The sequence below is a fragment of the Elgaria multicarinata genome, chromosome 3 (genome assembly GCF_023053635.1).
Source record: "Elgaria multicarinata webbii isolate HBS135686 ecotype San Diego chromosome 3, rElgMul1.1.pri, whole genome shotgun sequence".
NCBI classification, from domain to species: domain Eukaryota; kingdom Metazoa; phylum Chordata; class Lepidosauria; order Squamata; family Anguidae; genus Elgaria; species Elgaria multicarinata.
Genome location: NC_086173.1, coordinates 120,741,202 through 120,761,530, shown reverse-complemented (window position 1 = coordinate 120,761,530; position 20,329 = coordinate 120,741,202). Strand labels below are relative to the sequence as shown.

Here is a 20,329-nt window from a genome sequence, read left to right as displayed (position 1 = left end):
GACTTTTAAAACAAAGCCTGATTTGTAAAGCATTGTTGCTTAAGGAACATGTCAAAATAATATCACAAATAGGTTTGTGGGGGGGGGGAGTCTTTCATTTTTTAGCACCCCCTCATCTTAAAGAGCACATTGTCAGTCTTCCATGGATGTGAAATTTACTACAGAGGTCTTGTTCTTTCCATCTAGTTTTTAACTTATCCTAGGCATAGGACATATCTCTTGGTGCATCCATCAATACTGCAAGCAGACTGTGCTGATAGGTTCTATACTTAAATCCCCTGCTATATAGGTGGGAGACAGTTCATCTTGACAGTGCATTAGGTAAGGAAACCTGCCATATAAAGGAACAACAATCTAGGTAATGTTGGCTGTTGAGAAACTCTTATTTGTAAGAAAAGATGAGCAAAAGAATTGCTCAAGGAAGTTGTAGAATGCCTCCCCTTAATGGATATTTTGCCACCTTTCGATGTGGGGTGTTTGTGTGAACATGGAATGTGTATGTCTAGGCAACCACGCCCAGTTGTGGCCCCAACCATGCTTGCCATTGACCAAAAAAGGTTCCTAACCCTGCTCTAGAGCCTTTGAAAGGAGACATAATGCACTTGCCTATCACTTGCTTGAGGATTCGATAGGTATACAACAATGGGATTTTAGGCTATCCAGGAAAGCTTCAAACACAATCAAAATGTGATACATGATTATTACATCAAAAAAATTCCAGCCATTCCTTTTAAGAATAGAACCTTGCATTTTCCTGGAATGTGACCGTTCCAGCAGTGTACTTGTTTAGAGAAGACATCTGAAAAGATATTGCTAAGCAAATGCCTCAAATGTTTCTCAAACTTTACTCCTTAAGAAAAAAGTTCTGCAGCACCTTTGCTTGCAGTGCTGGGGTAACATCAGAAGCCTTCAAGCACATGAAGAAAGCCACGGCTCCTAACCATTCATGCAATTTCCAGATGGGCAATGCTGAAGGCAAAAGGAGCCATCTCCTAGACTCCTCCCAGATGGTCCAGACCTGCTCAGTTAACCATTGGTTGAGGAACAATCTACAGTGCAGTAGCTTGCACAGAGCCCGCATAACACCAACTGTGCATAATTCCTGTATATGCGTAAAACTGGTATCACAAATTGCTTTGTGGTGTCTGCCACTGGTATCTGCAGAACACAGTACAAATCAGATTTCTGCCTACCACTGCAAACAAACTTTTTATGTTACCATGCCAGAGCCAAGAATTAATTGAACAGGTAATCTTAATAGTTAATTCTGTCTTAAAACAAACACACACTTCCCACTGTTTATGAAGCTTTATTCATAAAACATTAAAGTCTGGAACTTCCACCCATAGAAAACAAGAATTTCAAAAGTTGCTATTGTAAAGCACACAAACACTGGTTAACTTTTAGCTTGCAAACAGGCATAATACTTCCATTCTGTACCAAAGTCTAGCACACAGTTGATGCAATAATAAAATGTTAATCAGTACTCCTGCAAGCATCTTAAACAGCAGGTGGTATCAATCCCTTTTTTTCTGGACTGAGTTGAAATGTTGAGAACATTTATCCTTTCAAGCAGTGACCAGATTATGTGGCCCAGGACTCCATGCCTGGTAGTATTGACGTCTATGAACAGTAGAGGTCCTATGTGTGGATATCCAGTAGTAGGACCAGTACTCTCTTCCAGTGGTTACTATTAGGTTAAAAACAATATGATTAATCCCTAATAATCACCTGGGAATGACTGATATGTGGCAGTGATTAAGTTTAATACACAGACACCTACCCTATATTTCTGACTACATCAGAAGTATAAGAGACGTGAACACTAACAGTAACTGTACCTGTAGCTGTTCATACATCATTTGTCCAAGAGGTACAGGGATGCTTGTTGCTAGACACGATGATTTACAAACTGAACCATCAGTAAAAATAATACATGCACCTGCTTAATGCAGGCATTAGACACACACCCCTCTGCCAGGTGATGTATATTTGATTTGGAATTTTAAACTATTACATGATGTATTTGGGGGAAATAATCTCAACGTGAAGAACACACTTTATGACTGGTACAAATCTAATTGAGTTCATTGAGCATCTTTATATTTGCATTATTCTTTAAAAAGGGGGACATAGGAGCAAGATAAAGCTTTCTTGCACTTTAAAAACTGGGATACAACTGTTTCAAACTCAAGGATAACAGAAGAAGAAAAAGGGGCAATAAACACTTTAACAAAGCCAAGAGAAAGTCCATTTTACTCCTTGCATCACTCAGGGTTCTACAGTTAGGGTAACTTAAATACACAAGAAATCTAACACAAGGATTAGAACTAGTACAGCAAGAGAAAGGTGGAGTGAGATGTGAAAAGAACTCCAAATATTTAAAAACATATAAAGATACAGCAAAGAAAAGGTAGATTAATGTTGCAATGATTTACAGATTGTTTTCAAAGCCATATACCACCTATCCTTCCCTAAGAGGACCGGCTGGTATTTTAATCAAGTTACAAAGGTGTCTTAATTGTGCTTGCTATCAGGCACACAAATGTTCTGTCTCATGTTTTATCAACCTCTTGGCAAAGACAAGTTTGGACAGTTGTAATTTTTTCATTTGATAACATCATACAAAACAGTACAAAAATTTTGCATCCGGGTCTGTTATGGAACTCTTTGGTGTCCATCATCTGTATTGCAATGTCAAGGAGGTTTTGTATTAACCCCCCCCCCCACACACACACACGATGGTAATTGCCTTGAATATGAAAGAAGCTCCAGATGTATCATGGTTCCAAAGCAAGTCACATTCTTCATGCTGTCACTGCTGCTTCTTTGGCGGGACCCGAGATCTCGCAATCACAATGGGAACAGCAGACAGCAATCCAATCATTACGGCCCAGAGTGGCCGGTAGAACAGCCAGCCCACTGAAATGGTCAGCAGGGACAGAGAAGTGGCTAAACAAAAGGCAAATGCTTTCAGGCCAATGTTAACCAGGTCCCGGACTAATGGAAACCAATCCACTGTAGTGGAGAGAAGAATGGTAAAGAAAAAAAAGAAACATCAACACACCTGTAAGAAACAGCAAGATATATGCGACTGCTAAATGATCACTGATTTTACTGTAGTCTTCTTCTTCCCCATTAAATCAATGAGGGATCAGGCCTTTACCTACTTCTATGTTATATACATCTCTGAGCATTAAAGAGCCACTGGCTGGGTTCACATGTAACGCTAAGCAATGATGACTTGCTAACCACTATGCATTGTAGATTATGCAAACAGCCCTCTATGCCCATTCTGCAGATTGTATGTTCTCAGAATGGGGCATTTGGACAGATTAAGCCATCGTGGGTGGCAGAAACATCCCACAGACAACATGCAAACCAGTCATGTGTTCCCACAGAAAATAAACCATCATCGCTTAGTGTATTATGTTAATGAAGAGTGACAATGTTGAAGCTAAATTGAAGAGACCAAGGTTCAAATCTCTGCTTGGTCACAAAGCTCACAAAGTAAGCTTGGCCTAGCCACCATTTCTCAGCCTCTCTTACCTCACAGAGTTGTTATGGTGAGGATAAACTGAAAAAAGCCACCCTGAGCGCCTTAGAGAAGGAAAGGTGGAATGCCAATGTAACAAATGAAGTAATTTCCAATCAGTTTGGAAACATGACTGACAAGGGACATCATCCACCCATTTACAATGATGGAAAGAGAAGTTTTGCAGAAACTAAGTGCTTTAACCCAGGCTCTTGACAACATTCTGCAGAAATAGTGGCAGGAGTGTGCCTATGTTTCACTGTATAACATGGTTTCCATTTAGTTCCGTAAGAGCTTATGCAAAGTTCCTTGTTCTTGCGGCTTAGAGAGGGATGTAGCTCGATGCTGAAATAACCAATTACCTTCCCTCCTGTCCCAATGAGCCATCTTCAAAACTAGCGTGCCCAGTGCAATGAAAGATTCTCCATAACTCTGCTTCCTGGACCATCAATATAAAAGCTCATGCAAAGTATGGGAAGCAGAAGATGGAGTTGTATTTCCTCACTGTTCAAGCCTAGGGTCAGGATTGATACTTCTTTATAGTGAAAGTAAAATGTCCTGATCATGTTTAAAATGCAGAGTTGCCTAGTTCTGAAATTGCTTGAACCCAAGATGTACAGATCAAGCCAACATGCCATCAGCAAAACTTACCCAGGGTGTAAAAAATTCTGGTCATAAGGCTGATGCCTACAAACATAGCCGTCCATCCAGCAGCCCGTAGGCCCCAGGTCTTCATGGTGTTACTCTCATGTTCTTTCTGGAACACCTCCTAAAAAGGGTACAGTGTTCAGTGAGCATATGTTAACCATGCAGCGAGGTTCATTTTTCTCGAACAAGCCAGAGCTTGTTGTTGGGTTGTTCAGGGTGGTTAACAAGCCACCCTGTGGAAAACATGCTGCATTCAGTCAAATCAACAACACATCCTGTGGAAAATGTGCTGCATTCAGACAACACAATACCCCATGGTTCAACAACCCATTAGGTAGGTTCTGCAAAGACTGTGTTCAGACAAAACGTTATACCATTGTTTCGTGTTACATGAATGACTCTGCTTCCTTCTCTTCTTTGGGCACAGGAGGAGATTGAAACCATTTGCTTTGCTTTTCAATTAAAACAAAAGTTTGTAGTTACCAGGAACTGAGAATCATTTCAACACTCCTAGATTGTAAGCCATGATTTGAAATCGGCTTTCCCAGACAAACTAATAGTTAAAACTAATGAAAGATATCCCAGTATGGGTATAACAAGAAATGCAGGTTAGTTAAAAACAGAAGCAAATGCTTCCAATCTCCTCCTTTTGGCCACATCAGGCCAGAAAAGGGGAGAGGAGGAATGCATAAGCCCAAGGCTTCAGCATTAAGCCCAAGGCTTCGGGATATAGTATATAGGTTTTGAGTTATGGCCTATATCAAAGTGCAGAACTGGAATTGGGTGGGGGCCAGAATACCGCCCCCACGGGCCATATGAAGTCAGGTGCGTGGGTATGCCCACCTGACATCATTTTCAACCCGGCCAAAGGGAGAAAACACCATTTTATACTCCTTATAATATTCAACAAAGGTTGAAGCCCACCAAGATTATTTGATTTTTCCCCACACCACACAAGAAAAAAAAAATAGCCATCTGAGACTATGGATTATGAAAATTCTGCTTTTAAGTACAAACTCAACGGATTTTAATGGGTTAGTCCTGGCGGGTTTCCTTTTGTTTTCACGCACAGGCATTGACTTTATCTGTAGTGAGTCGATGCAATTTGTGGATTTCAGAATTTTTAACATGGTGGCAGCAATTTGCACAAATGGGATTGTGTATTGGGCGTGTGTGTTTTGGGTCCCATGATTTGCAAAGTGGGATTGTTTTGTTCAGGGTCTTTTTTTCTCTCTTCATTTTTCAGGTCCGGAGATTTGTGCAAATGAGATCTTTCCCACTTGCTTTGGGTCTCTAAATTTGTGCAAATGGATGGAATTGACATGTACAGAATATGGCTCTGCTGGGGTACACAAAGTATGCATGGAGAGGATAAAACGGAAAAAAAGATATTCACAACGGAAATATGCCTCTTCGGGGCTTCATAGCAGACAAGCAGACTTGTGCACATGCACACTTGTGCAAGAGCCCTGATACAAAAAGTTTTTTAAAAAAAATTACAACCCCTGTTGCACAAATTTTAAGACCTGAAGAAAAAAACCACAATCCTATTTGTGAAGATCAAGGGATCTGAAAAAAAATGTGTATTTAATGTGCACAAAATAATATGACTGGAAACACTGCAAAATCCCATTGGGTTTAAGCAGAACGGAATTCCCTCTATGGCACCTTCTGCCTTTATGACACATTATGAAATGACAGTCCACTCAGCAGATCAACAATGCTAAATTACTCTTTTGGGGCAAGGTATGAGATAATCCTTCTGCGGAATTATGCTGCTCAAGAATGTAAAGGACACACCCAGCCACCCGTATCTGGCAACACAGACACAGGCTGCTTCTAGAACTTTGCTAATGGGGTGGGGCAGGAGTTTCAAGGACTGGGTGAAAGCAGGGCCTTGAAAAAAGATGTGGGAAACATGCCGGGACAATGGAAGTGGGGAAGGGGGAGGTGAGACTAAATCATATTGCTGGAATAGAAGGCAAAGATATAACATGAATCAGAACAAAGATGCAAACCAGAAAGTCAGAGAGGCATTACTGTAGTCATCTCTTAAGAACATAAGAAGATCCCTGCTGGATCAGACCAAGGGTCCGTCTAATACAGCACTCTGTTTACACAGTGGCCAACCAGGGACCAACAAAGCAGGACATGGTGCAACAGCACCCTCCCATCCATGTTCCCCAGGAATTGGTGCGTACAGGCTTACTGCCTCGGATACTGGAGACAGCACACAAGCATCAGGGCTAGTAGCTATTGATTGCCTCCAGGAATTTATACAACTTATCTTCTAAAGTCACATCTTGCTATTCCTGTGATTATTATTTTTTTAATGGTGCATGAGTTTTTAATAAAAGAACAATGGATTTTGGATTGTGTACCATTTCAGTATTATAAAAAAGGCCCTACTAGAGATACATCTCTGCAAGCCTAGAAAATTTTCTCTAAATCTGAATTCTTGTCACACCCTGTTTTCGGATTTCTAAAGACTTTCTATGACCAATTTATCAAAGTGCTTTCATAAGTCATTCCTATGATGCGAGAAAGGTCCCAGCTTCCTATGATGTGAGAATGGAGCAGCCATAGACCAGTGAAGAGAGAGAAAAATGAGCAACTTGGCTGTGTCTCTTGTGTGACACCTTCTAAGAATTGTAAATGCGCCACCAGCCTGAAAAGGTCTCCCCACCCCGGCCTACTCTGACTGCTGGTGGCAATCCTGGAGCCGCATGGGAGCCACAGGTTGAACTGGAGGCAGAACGAAAGAGAGATCTCACTCTGCTGGGTCCGCCTCTTTGGCCCCATCATTAGGCTGATTGGCTCAGCAGTCCCCTCCTGGGAAGGCGCTGCTGCTGCTGCTGCTGCGACTGTGCAGCTGCTCTTTACCAGCCTTTCTCCCTTCGCTGCCGGTCTGCTCGCCCCCATAATTCATCGCTCCCCATTAAGGGAAGAACTTGGTTTCTGCAGAGAGGGAACATACTATTCTTTCCATTATTCTTCACTGTACTGATCAATAACTCTTACCTCAGCAGAGAGCTCACCAGGATACAAAATCTGCAGGACATCCCCATATTTAGTTTGGTATGAGAACAATTGGTCCCCTTGTTGACGGGCAACTATGGTCACCTGAAAAGGGGGCGGAGGTGAAAAATGAAAAAGGTTTAGAAGAGTCTTTCACGTTTAAATTGTGCAACGTTATTTTTTTTCTTGGGGAGGTATTAGAGGGGAATGGCAAATTTACCGTATCCGCTGGACCCAGGTGGGACGAGTCCCCACTCAAACCTGCATAGAAGAATGAAACACGAAGGTCTCCTACCTGAAAGTGAGAGGAAACGAACAAGTAAAGGTGATGACCATACAAGCGGGGACTGGGGTGTGGGCTTTCCACATTCCTCTGAGCCCAGGCTCTGCCTATGCTTTAAATGAAGCTCCCAGGCAGCGTTCCTGATTCTGCAATAGCATCAGTCTTTGGACTCAGCATACCTCAGTTCCTACAAGTAGTAGATTCTTTCACTTGAAGTGAACTGTGCATGTGGATAAAGCAGCAAAGGCGTAAGTCAGGAGTCCAGCCTGTCTGGCCCTCCAGGGTTCCCCAGATGGCCCCGACCCTTCACCTGGCCACACCCCTTTACTCCGACCACCAATCATATTATTATTATTATTATTATTATTATTATTATTTATTTATTTATATAGCACCATCAATGTACATGGTGCTGTACAGAGTAAAACAGTAAATAGCAAGACTCTGCCGCATAGGCTTACAATCTAATAAAATCATAGTAAAACAATAAGGAGGGGAAGAGAATGCAAACAGGCACAGGGTAGGGTAAACAGGCACTGGGTAGGGTAAAACTAACAGTATAAAGTCAGAACAAAATTAAGTTTTAAAAGCTTTAGGAAAAAGAAAAGAAAAAAGAAAATTTTGTTCCCTGGCTCTTGTGCAGTGCACACACACACACCAAATTCTAAAAAGTTGAAATGTTTCTCCTAAGGCTTAGTCACTGAGAATAAGAGCTTTAAGCTACAATATGCTGGTATTTTTTTACAATTTTGGTCTCACCCCCTTTGCTTGCTGCCCACCACTAGAATGCAGCCCCTGAGAGTTTCTCCAAAACTAAATTTGGCCCTTTGACTCAATGAGGCTCTTCAGACATAGTGTAAGACAAGAGAAGCATCGTGTTTGCAGCTACTGGAGATGGGGATTCAGGAGATACCAGTTTTGGGGTTGTTGTTTTTTTAAAAAATGTTATTATCTTTAGTTTCTTACTTCTGGACGTCGAGGATTCTCGCTGTGAAAGAAATAATCCCCATAGCGGATAATATCAGCATGGGGATCTTCCAGTTTTGACAAGCTCATCTGTTTGAAGTTATCGATCTTCTCAATGAGGCCTGTGAAAGAAGAGAGCACCAGTCCTGTTCTGTACATGAGTACAAGACATTTAAACACAGCGGTCCATGCAGCCATTTTGGTTTTGTCTTAGGTAATCTCTGCTCGGCAAGGGTTCAACAAAAACAAAATGGAACTGGAAACTGAGATTGTTAAAGTGTCCTTAATCAATTTCCCTCCCAATTTCCCAGCTGTGGGATGATCTAAAACTGCTTTTCAAAAAGAGTATAGCCTAATTAAACTAACGCCTTACCTTTGGAAAGAAAGAACTTGCCCACTTGGACATCAGGAGCAACCGCAGTGAAAGATTCTACAGCCATGGCACTGTGGGGACAAAAACAATAGCCAGGCGAAATCCGGTGCAATGGATGGGCACAAAAAAGGCCAGTCAAGTTGTCTTGCCATCTACCACAGCAAAGATGTATTCCCAAGTAAAACAACAGCCCTACAAGCACACTATGTCAGAAAACCATACACAAACGCATGTATTAAGTGATTCACAATGCCAACCTATACTGGTTCCAGAATAGCTAACAATTTCAGTTCAGGATTAAGTGAATCAAAAACAAATCTTTCTGTGGGATGCCCCATAGTTCAGTATCGCAAGAACAGAATTGGAAGAGCCAGACTTCCAAAACCTTCACAATGACCTTACCTAGGGTTTTTATGACCAATTTCTCGATCAAAATTTCTGCTGTTCACCACTTCTGATTTCCATTCGGTATCTAACAGGGAAGGAAAAATAGGATAGATTTAGAGATACTAAGGCTGCAGTCCTATGGATCCTTGGAGGGTGTCTTGGTGATCACAGAATAGTGTGGCTCTCTCCCTGAGATACTTCAGGATGTTTCTCTCAATTTCTACTGTTTCTGAACATATTTACACAAATATTGTGCCATTACCAAGAGGTAATGCCAGAATAAGCCAATAAAAACAAAATAGAAGAGGGAGGCCAAATAGTGGAGCAGAATCTTGCCTATTTTCTAGAAGGCAATGGAATTTCTGGCCATTTTTCAAGTCATTTCTCTCTTATGTTCCTGAACGGCAGGCTTGCTCATTGCACTTTCTGAGAACAGAAGCCCAGTTAGCCTTGGCATGACTTGGACATCACTTATCTATTATTTATTTAATGTACTAAATTATTAACAATTATTAATTTGATTTAATAATTATTTCAAAGCATTTTGATCCTGCTCTTTACTCAAAAGGCACTCAGAGCAGCTTGCCAGCTAAAAAGGCACAAGATATAAGGGAAGTGCGGTGGGGGGGGGAAGCATGGTGGTCATAGCTGATTTAGTTGCCCAGAAGAAACCTATTTTGGAGTCAATTGTACTCAGGTTTACACTATATCTATTGTCCTTCTATGTAGCATGTTCTTTACTGGGTTGTTCTTTTCTTACTTCTCTTCTATAGTTTCTCTCTCGTCTTTTGAATTCAATCTTAATCTTTTCTCTCTCCCAGCCCCCTTCGTGCAAGATAGAGAGCCAGTGTGGTGTAGTGGCTAGTGTGTCGGACTGAGAGTCAGGAGATCCGGATTCTAGTCCCCACTCTAGCCCCACTCAGCCACTGGGTGACTTTGGGCCAGTCACAGACTTTCAGCTCAGCCTACCTCACAGGGTTGCTGTTCTGAGGATAAAATGTAGCAGAGGAGGATTATGTATGCCACCTTGGGTTCCTTGGAGGAAAAAAGGCAGGATATAAAAATGAAATAATAATAATAATAAAAAATGTTTCCTCAGACACCCTTCTGAGGAGGGAGGGGGCCACTGCCAGGAGACAGATGCTGGCACCTCACTAAGAATACACAGGTATTCTTGCTGAAGGGCGGAAGAGGCTTCTCTTTACTTCAGTACACTGGCAGTGCTCACATAACACAACAAGCCAGAGTATGGATTGAGTATGACTTGAGTGTGGGCTGTTGTTGAACCACGAGCTGTTGTGTAATGTAAGGGTCCCATGCTAACATGCTTTGTTAACCACAAGCAATGACGTGGTTTGTGCGACATGACAGCCTACCCCATGGCTTAATTTATCCTCAGGGATTGTCACGTTGTGCTGGGCACACACCAGCACTATTTTTGTATGGCACCCAACTTGCCATGGTTTGTTGTCTCCTGCAAACCCAGGCTGTTTGAGGGTAAATTAATCCTCAGTGAGTTGTCATGCCATGCGAACAGGCTGCATGGTTTGTTGTTGGGCTATAGGCTGTTTGCAGTTAGCACAGCATGGTTTGTTAGCACAACTTGGATCACACAGTGCAACAATCCACGCTTCAACAATAACCCATGGTTCAATGATAACCCACACCAAACCCATACTCAATTTGTACTCTGGCTTGTCATGTTGTGTGAACCAGGTCTGACTGTTGCCAATCAAAAGGATAGCCCTAGTTATTCCAGTCTGAGCTTCATGAAGGATGTGCAGAACACAAATGTACTAAATAAATAATACCCAAACATAATTTTACATTCAGAACACTGAGGATAATATATTCTCTTGTTGTGGTTCTGTGCCTTTAACAGCTATGTATGACAGGCAGAAATTCAGCAGAGGCAGCTCTCATCATCACTTGTTCCAGCAACTCTAGACAGTTTTTCCCAGCTTAGAGATGAGAAAAGTGCTGGTAACAGCTGCCCCTGTTGAATTTCTGCCTGTTATAAAGCTGTTTGAATACACAGAGCTACAGTCAGTGACAGTTCTAGCAGAACAATTTTTTGTGATAGTCAACTTACTATATGAATATTTGGTTTCTCTTTTCTTTTCTCCATCCTCTTCATATTCTCTACAAGGAGAACACAAACACAACACGCAACAATGATTTTCATGCATAGTTAAAACATTTGAAAACAATTTTTTGTATTTCAACTTTGCTGTTTTTGTGGATTTGTGAATGCAGGTATGGTATTGATATAATACAAAAGTATTGTCATGGGATCAAGTTCTCATTCATTTTCAAGCTTTTCTAGATGAGGCTGTTTAATTCAGTGTTTCTAAGATTGGGGCTCTACATGAAGTTATCCCCACCACCACCACCACCACCACTCTGTACTTTCCACTACATAACCTCTAGGCAGTGCTGTGGTATAGCAAAATAATGCAACTACACTGGTGGGGACATGCGCTTTGTTTCACAATGCCAAAAAAATACTGCATTTTCCCTGCTCCAACCCCTCCCCCCACCCCCAAATGTACTCTTAAAAAAGAGAAGCAAAACTGTAGTGTGGCAATGTTATCTAAGGCATCCATAAACTGTGAGAAATAGTGAGTGCACTTTAAACGCTTCATCTAGAAAAGCTCTTCATCTCTCTGATTTTTATTTTACCTAGAATATGTTGCATTTGCAAATTTGTTTCATCACCTTGTGCTCAGATTTAAATATGAAGTATTTTCGGGGGGTTTCTCTCCATTTTTACACAATAATGGTGTGGGGTGTCCCCCCCCCCCCAGTAAAAGCTACACATTACCAGCAGACATCATGGTGAATAATTTTACTAGGGTCATAGACCATTTTTTTAAAAATAGTATCTAGTTGAATCCCTCAAGATGGTACCAGCTACTCCATTCAAGTTGCCTATGTATTTGGAAGGAACTGTGCTGACACGGGTGGGGTGAAGGAATAGTATTGTCATACACCAAGACTATTACCTCAATAGACTTACGACCAGCCATTTATCAGTGTCAGATAACAGGCTAAATGGGGGAGGGGACTGGTGTATAAAATGCCAAAGACAGACCTTGGCCTCTATGAACAATTTTATCCATTAATGAAATCTTAAAAACTAGGTTTTTTCCCACTCCTGACTTACAGTTTTTCCTTTCTGTATTCTGCTTCTTTTCAGTAATGTTCCCCAAAACTACTTTGCTACAGTATGGATTGTTTCTGATCACCTTGAACGGTTTTGGCCTTTAATTGAGCAAAAGGCATCAAATTATAGTCTCAAATGAGTATGATGCATTTACAGCAAAATGAAGGTGAGGTTTTTTCAGTGACAGCTACTCCTTACAGATGGCTGTCATGATTAATAATTTTCCTGGGGCCATAGGCTATCCAAAAAAGGCTACCTTGTTTATTCACCCCGGATAGTAATGACAAGCCTTCTGGTCCATAGACTATGGGGATTTGACCACTCTCAAAATCTCATGGAAAAATTCACTCATTTAAGTGGGCAGAATATTCAGTAAAATGGGCTCAGGTTTGGTGTGACAGAGGAATCTGAAGCAATAGGCAAAATGCCAGCCTATGCGCCACTTGGCTATAGCCCCTTTTGGCACATAACTCACCCAAGACATGGTTGGGAAAGGCATTGAAGGCATGGTTACCAGTGTTGTTGGCTTTTTTCTTTTTCTTCCCCCCCCCCACCTTAGCTCAATTACTCTTATTTTCCACACCAGAATCCAAGTATAAACAAATGACTCATAGTTCTGTGTTCATTCGCTCTTTATAGCTTTGAATCCTCAGTCACCAGTGTAGCAAAAAATACAGGACACCAAAAGAAAAGACTTGGTCAAATCATTGTTATAGGCCCAAAAGGCAGAATGCTGAAATAAATTAGAAGCAAAGCTACAAGCCAGCATAAATATATGTCAATATTTCCTCTTAATCTCTAACTTGATTTAAAGTACAAGCCAACACACACAAGCACCTCTCCCCAATTCTACCACACACACTCTTTTCTCTGCAATGATGTGTGAATCTTACTTGGACTCTTCATGCTCTACCCATTGATACATCTCCACGTTACGCTTGAGTTTGACAGCCCGGATAGAAAGGCCATAGCTGGGATCATACAAAAGCTAACAAATATAAAGAAAGCTTAAATCAGTAGGAGACTTTATAAATATTTTCATAGGATTTGGGTAGGCAAAGAGATAAAGAAGAGAAAGGCAACATTTAAATCTGAGATGAAGACAACACAATAGCCAACAGTGGGGTAATAATCAACTCTACAGTTGTTTATCTTCGGGATACTCCCCACAACATAATAATCAACCGTGGTGTGGATTAGGATCAGTGTTGAGTTGACTATTAGTCCACACTGAATTGACTCATTCATCCCCTGCATTCTCCCCCTCCCCTTCAGTCCTCCCACTAGTATCCCATCAGCCATTGCTGCCAAAAATCTATCCTGCCAGCTGGACTGGAGCGGTAGCCACCACTTTGACCGCTCTTCCACACGACTCTGTGGCTGACAAAATAAACAACACTGCCTGAGGAAATAATCAATGGTGCCCTCCACACAAGACGATAACCAATGGTGGCTCAGATAGCCAATTCTGGACAGTGTTGGCTATTTGCATTGGTTATTTTGGCCAAATAACCAACTGCTGGTTAAAAAGCTCCCTCCACACAACACGATAACCCATGGTGGGTTAAAAAACCAACCATCGACTCTATAAACCACTGCTGGTTATCATGTTGTCTGAACCCAGACCTGTCTACATAGTTGTAAGGTACTGCGGCCTGTTGGATTAGAGCCAAGGACCCATCTGAAGCCATTTCAGGACAGGCGACAAGGTAAACTGATCTGCAGACCAATGTTGCAAGTCCTAGGTACCCACTCCAAATTAATCCTTTGATCCAGATTGCAGATGCAGAGTCTCAAGTGTACATTAAAAATGTGGGATGGGATGAAGTAGACAAACATGAGCTTTTTCAGGTAAGGCATTCAAATCTAACAGGAACAGCAGAAGTAGCACATATTTTTAAAAGAAGTGTTGCAATAAAATCCATTTGGTTTACCTTTGATGTTCTAAGAGCACCGGACAGGTGCACGAGTTTCCTTTCATTCTCTTGTAATACATTCTGGATGTTGTCAAGAGGGACCACCAGAGAAAGCCCCTCATCTAGAGAGGAGGCGGTCTTCAAAGCTCGCCCCTACAGGTAATTAAAAGAGAGGTTAGGTAAGCAGTGGTTGGGAAGAGCACATCTAAGGCAGTAAACAAGTCAATAGAACTTAATGCTAAATATTTCTTTTTAAAGGGTTTAGGGTTTGTTGTTGGGTTAACCACTGGGTTGTTTAGCCCCTAAATAATCCATCAGTCCAGAAATCATGCTCAAAAAACTATGAACGAACCAATTGTAGCTTGTTGATTAAAAGCAGATGTGACTGACACACTATCTCCTGCTCAGCCTTGACAGCCCATGGTTTGTTTAACCCACAGACTGAAATTATGTGTGAACAGCACCATTGCATGAAGTGAGGTATGGATGTCAAAGGCCATATTGGGCCTTAATTTTGATATCCCTGAAGTTTATGAAAAACAGCCCAAATATCCTTCCAATCTCTCTCTCCCACCCACCCGCACCCCCCGCAACTTACCTCATTGGTAAAAAGAATGTAGAAAGAGAGTGCAAAAGTAGCAAGCCCAATGACTATTCCACCAGAAGTCTCACCGAGGCGTTCCAAAAACCCAGGCTTATGCTCACTCGTGATTTTAACATGTTCTTTCTTGCTACTCATGGCAAAGAATTTGCTAAAGAGAAACAAAAAGAACAGAAAATATTTATTCATAAGAGTTCCTACCAGAATGTCAGAAATTGGCAGCCATGGAGCAATCCCCTACAAAGAGTTTTCTACACTAAAGACTTATAAACAACAGAGACTATATTTCCACATAGCACACTTCCGGCACTAAATAGGTGGGTTGTCAATTTCCCAAGAAAAATGGTGCGGGACAGGAATAGTGGTACATGGCAGTTTTTATTTGGGGGCAAAATGGCGACAGTCAAAAACTGCGATCTTATCTTGGATCTCAGCTGCCAAGTTTTAGACCCACACTACTGAATGCATGATTAATCCCACACTACACAGACTGTGCATAGTCTAGAAAGGAAATCATTTTAAAGGACTAAGACAGAAGTCCTCAAATCACTTACTTTGGAGTACTATTCTGGTCTATTACAGCAGTCACAATGGATTGATTCGTGCTCTCAGTCATCCAAGGATGGTAATTCTGTGACAGTGATAATGTGCATCTTCCACTGAGAGTATATGGCATTATATGAGCCAAATGCTCAACACTTCAGCCTGTACACATAAAGCAGCAATTCCCACAATCCTTCCCTTCTGTAGGGTGGAAAGGTATCCTCTTTTATAGAGAACAGCCCTCTGTTTGAAGGGCTGTGAGAGGACTGTCTTGTATTTGAAGATGGACTCTATTTGAAAGGCTGTCCTGGACAGCAAGCTGGTCATCTGATTACAGACTTCCATGCTATGGTGTGGTACTGTATTTCTATTTAAATTATAGCAATGTTTTCTAAATTTACATCCATACATATAAACTAGAGTATGCATTTTTATGCAAACTCTTTTGCATTTCCTTCTAAGTGGCCACTCCACCTGTATGGGTGAGTTGGGTGGAAACACCGCGTGATTCAAGCCTATGTGGACTCACACCTCTTCGTCGAACATCCAGATCATGTAATGCCCTATATGCACAATAGAGAAGTGTGCACATTGTGTTTGAAGCAATCCACTGTCTTCACAGTGAATAGTTTCTGAATCAAAGATCTAAAGATCTAATGAGCATTGTGCAGAGTGGTAGCACCTGGTTTTACATGTTTGCTTTGTTTTTTTAACTGTTTAAGGTTGCGATAGGGCTAGTGGAGCACAACACACTCAAATTAAACATTCAGTATGACTCCACATCATTAACAGGACCTGCCCCTCAAAATATACTAGGACACAGAGTTAAATAATTCAATTAAAAAGTTGCATTAAGAACTGGCACTGAAGGTTTATCAGTTGTCTAGGTGTAAGCACATCAGAGGGTGTGTCAACTCCAAAATATTTTCTATAGTTGCCTGTAGTAACATGTTTTGGAGCCAAGTATTGATACACACTTGTTTCCCAGGGCAACATGCAAAGAACCTCCATACAGGCTCATATGTCATGTGCTACTCTAGCTAACTTCAGCATGTTTAAACCCCAGGGTAGAAGTTAGAACAAGATCATGCTTAAAGGTTTGTTTTGATGCGTTTATACACAAGTTAGTAGAAAGAAAACACAAAGTAATCTAAAGTAAGCCTTTTGGGGTTGTCTGGCCAACACCTTTCTGACTAAAACAATGAAAGGCCTTTAAGCAGGCATTAAAGTTCTATTATTCTGGCAGGCCTTCCCTTTTTAAAATGTTATTGATGAATGTTATATATTGTTTTGTTTTTTGCTGTGTAGTTTTATTGTTTTTAACATTTTCATGCTGCCTATTGTATTGTTTTACTGATTGTTTTTATCTTGTTTAAATTGTATACCACCTAAGATATTTTGTAGATAGGTAGGATATAAATTGAAATAAATAATACTAATAATAATACTAATATATAAAATAAAAACACAGAACCACAATGAGGCTGAAGTTGGTCACTAGCTCTCCGTTCCTTATTGGCATGGAAGTTCACAACACAGTTCAGTAAGAAGGCTTAATAAGAAACTGAAATTTATATATCCTTAAATCCAAAAATAGGCTTAGGCTCAGTTCAGACAAAATGTCAATGCAGTGTGAAAACAATACTCAACGTTTGAGTTTTTAGGGGGCAATTCCCACACAACATATTCTTACTCTACCGTTGCGTGACCGTGGGCTATCGTGGAGTTGAATAAAATCCATCATGATGTTGATTGACAGTTCCTCCACCCTCCCTCCTCCTGATGGTATCCCATCAACCACTGCTGCGAAAAAACAATCCTGGCAGCTTTCCTAGAGTGGCACTCCCTCTTTTCACTGCTCTTGCCAGAGAACTCTGTAGCCAGTGGGAAAAGTCAACTCAACACATTGGGAAACTCCACAGAGCCCACCACACAACACACAGGTTGTGCAGGAACTCTCTTCTGCACAGCACTGATATTCTGCATGGAGTGTTTTCCAAAAAAAACACCTCTGCCATTGCACAGAGTTTTCCCGTCAGACAACACATTTCTCAACGGTAGTGTTAAAACTCCACCGTGGAGTTCTAAAACCACCATTGAGAAACGTGATGTCTGAACTAAGCCTTTATCTCCACAACCAGGAGATTGTCACCTTTGACATTTGAAAAAATGTTCAGCCATTAACACTATTTCCCCCCACAATACTCTTTAAAGTGTCATGACAATTAAAAATCAGAACCTGGAGCCAAGCATCGCAAAGTAAGTTTTGGGCCACCTCAAATCATACACCCATGCCTCCGGGGAGATTGTCCTTCATGAGCTGGCATAGAATTGTGTCCAGCTCAATGCTTTGTTTAGGTGCAAGACACTGCTAGCATAGTAATTCTGTGCCAATATTAGCATTTCACAGTGGACACTCTCCTGAAATTTGGGTGTATGATTAAGAGTGTCCTAAAGTTTATTATGCAGAACACACACCCAGTTCCTTATTCTTTTCTACACAATTTGGCTATTATTTATGTGAGACCATGCCCTTGACAGTCCCTCGTGTCCAAACAAAAAATTGGGATGGACACAGTGGAAGGCCATCTTGTAGTGGACACTGTCCTGGAGGTGCAAGCGTATCATTTGCAGTGGCCCAAAGCTTATTGTAGGGTGCACTATGCCACCTCCTTATTTATAATTGACATATGTTGTCATCACACATTAATGAGCATTGTGCAAAAATGACAACTGATTGGAAGTAATTACTGTGGATAGTGAGGGGGATAGTTCCCTGTCATAGAACAATATGGGGTAACAGTAAGATTATTTGGGGACTATAAGCATTAGTTCTTTATGAAGTTTACTGATTGAATTCTGTTTTGAACTTCCATGCAAATAAGGAACTAGTAACCAACTTCAATATTGTCAACCAGTACCATGCCCAGAATATCAAAACTGCACAAAACATAATAAGCATCATTTGTACAATACAGAAAAAGCTCCATCACTTCACATTATCTTTTACTGTTAAAATTCTGATCCAGAAGCTATAAAAGCCAAACAAACCCTAGATGCTGAAACAAAGAACTTACATAATAATATTCACCTGGCAACTGTAACAAGAATGATACTGGGGAAAGCAGCATAGAAAGAAGCACGTTCATGTAGTTAAGGAAAAACAATAATAATAATAATAACAACAACAACAACAACAACAACATTTAGACAGAAAAAAAGGCCTACAACTCCCTTACCTCAGCCAGCAGGGCTTTTTTTCTGTCTAAACATGCATAGGACTTTGTCTTTAATCTATTAACTCCCTCCTTCAAATCATTTGTTCAGACTTACTCTTGACTCCCTAGTTCGGCCCCGGGAATGAAACCTAACGATTCACTCAAGGTTTGTTCACATCCTTGTCTCATGTTGCCACCATTCTGCCCAATGTAGCCAATTTGCTGGTGCTCCAAAGCAGCCAAGCAACTATAAACTACCTTCAGCCAGTACTTTTCTTCTTCCCAGACTTCCAGCACCAGCCTTCTAATACTGATCCCTTAGGTTACAGAATTTTGCAGCTCTGAAGAACATTGTTGATGTTTTCTTTCAAAACTCAAACAGATATCCTCATTCCCTTCTTCCCATGGCAGCCCCTCCAGTCCCTTGAAAATGCTATACAAGGAGTAAAGAGAGCCTGCTGAATGGTGCAAGATGGGGGTGGGGGGAATAGGGGAGATCGAAGATCTCCAAAAATCATGATCACGACCACAGCCCTTCCTTTTGCAGGAGGCAGATCCTGGCTCCAACCCACTGACTGGGTTCACACAACATGACAGCTCACATTCCAGGTTGAGTATGGGTTGTCCTTGAACCATGGGTTGCTGTTGAAGTATGGGTTGTTGTGTTGTCTATACCGAGCCATGATAATAAACGATGGTTTGTTAACCAGATAACTCAAAAACCTGCTCACCAGAGCTTAAAGTGGGACAAGCATATACACACCACAAGCAATTTAACAGTCCTACTAAACTGTTAAATTTGGGGAAATCTTGTTTGCTGCAACTTGTTGCCTTTTATTACACTAAGCAATGTAACCTAACAGCTTTTTTAACAGAGCAGTCTATGCATAACTACTTCGAAGCAAGTCCCATTAACTTCAAAGGGGCTTATTTCAAGGAAAGTCGTTGACTACTATAACAGAATGCTGTTAATGGGGGGAGGGGGCAGGAACCGTGAAAGAGTTTTAAACTGTGTATATACTGTAGCCAAAGTAAGGAGCTCATACGTGTCTGTATGCACTGAAAAACAAAAGGCCTTTTTTCCCAGCATTGTAAGTGACAACACCCTGGAACAATTTAGGAACAGACGCCCCTTTCCAAGGGAACATCAGTGCAAGTTGGTAGCAGCAGAAAAGCGCTCAGTAACCCATGGAACATACACAGCCCATCATCTTTCCAGAGCCACAGTATTTCACCAGTAGCATAAATCGGACTAAGAAACCGTTGCTCTCCAACACCTCCCAATCTATGTAAGTCCATCTAACCTAGAATCTTCTCAATTGCCCCATCAAAGCTTCTTGCAGAAAGCCAATGCTGGCAAGTCAGCAACTCTCATGCAAACAGATCCTAAAAGACATCTCAGTTCAACGAGGCTTACACCCCAGTGATCAGCATGCGTAGGATCTGTACAGTTCTGTACCTTTCTCCCCATCGTCAAAGGAACTAAATAAGGAAAGAGAAAGACACGCTTACATTTCGAGCGCTTAAGTCTCCAAACTCCAACGAACGAGGCTTAAACTGGAAGGAAAAGTGCAGAATGCAAATCCCAATAGACCTGAGACAAGTCCTGGACCAAACCTCCCCACCCAGCAAGGGTTAAGCAGTCGCACCCTTACAGACTGCCCCGCCCATCTAC

The 20,329-nt window shown here is 41.3% G+C and overlaps 1 protein-coding gene across 2 annotated transcripts; it reads right to left on the bottom strand.

Moving 5' to 3' along the window:
• Positions 1–1,293: 1,293 nt before the first annotated feature.
• Positions 1,294–20,290, bottom strand: TMEM43 (transmembrane protein 43). 2 transcript variants are annotated; one of them, XM_063121389.1, is made up of 12 exons: positions 20,167–20,290; positions 14,891–15,044; positions 14,311–14,445; positions 13,270–13,364; positions 11,303–11,352; positions 9,226–9,295; positions 8,824–8,894; positions 8,451–8,572; positions 7,422–7,496; positions 7,205–7,306; positions 4,187–4,304; positions 1,294–3,018 (listed from the first exon to the last, which is right to left on the bottom strand). In XM_063121389.1, exons 2-12 carry the CDS (start codon positions 15,029–15,031, stop codon positions 2,816–2,818), a joined length of 1,182 nt encoding a protein of 393 aa, XP_062977459.1. In that variant the 5' UTR covers positions 15,032–15,044; positions 20,167–20,290; the 3' UTR covers positions 1,294–2,815. The 2 variants fall into 2 exon arrangements, with proteins under 2 accessions (XP_062977459.1, XP_062977460.1); XM_063121390.1 differs by lacking the exon at positions 20,167–20,290 and adding an exon at positions 18,514–18,532.
• Positions 20,291–20,329: the final 39 nt, after the last annotated feature.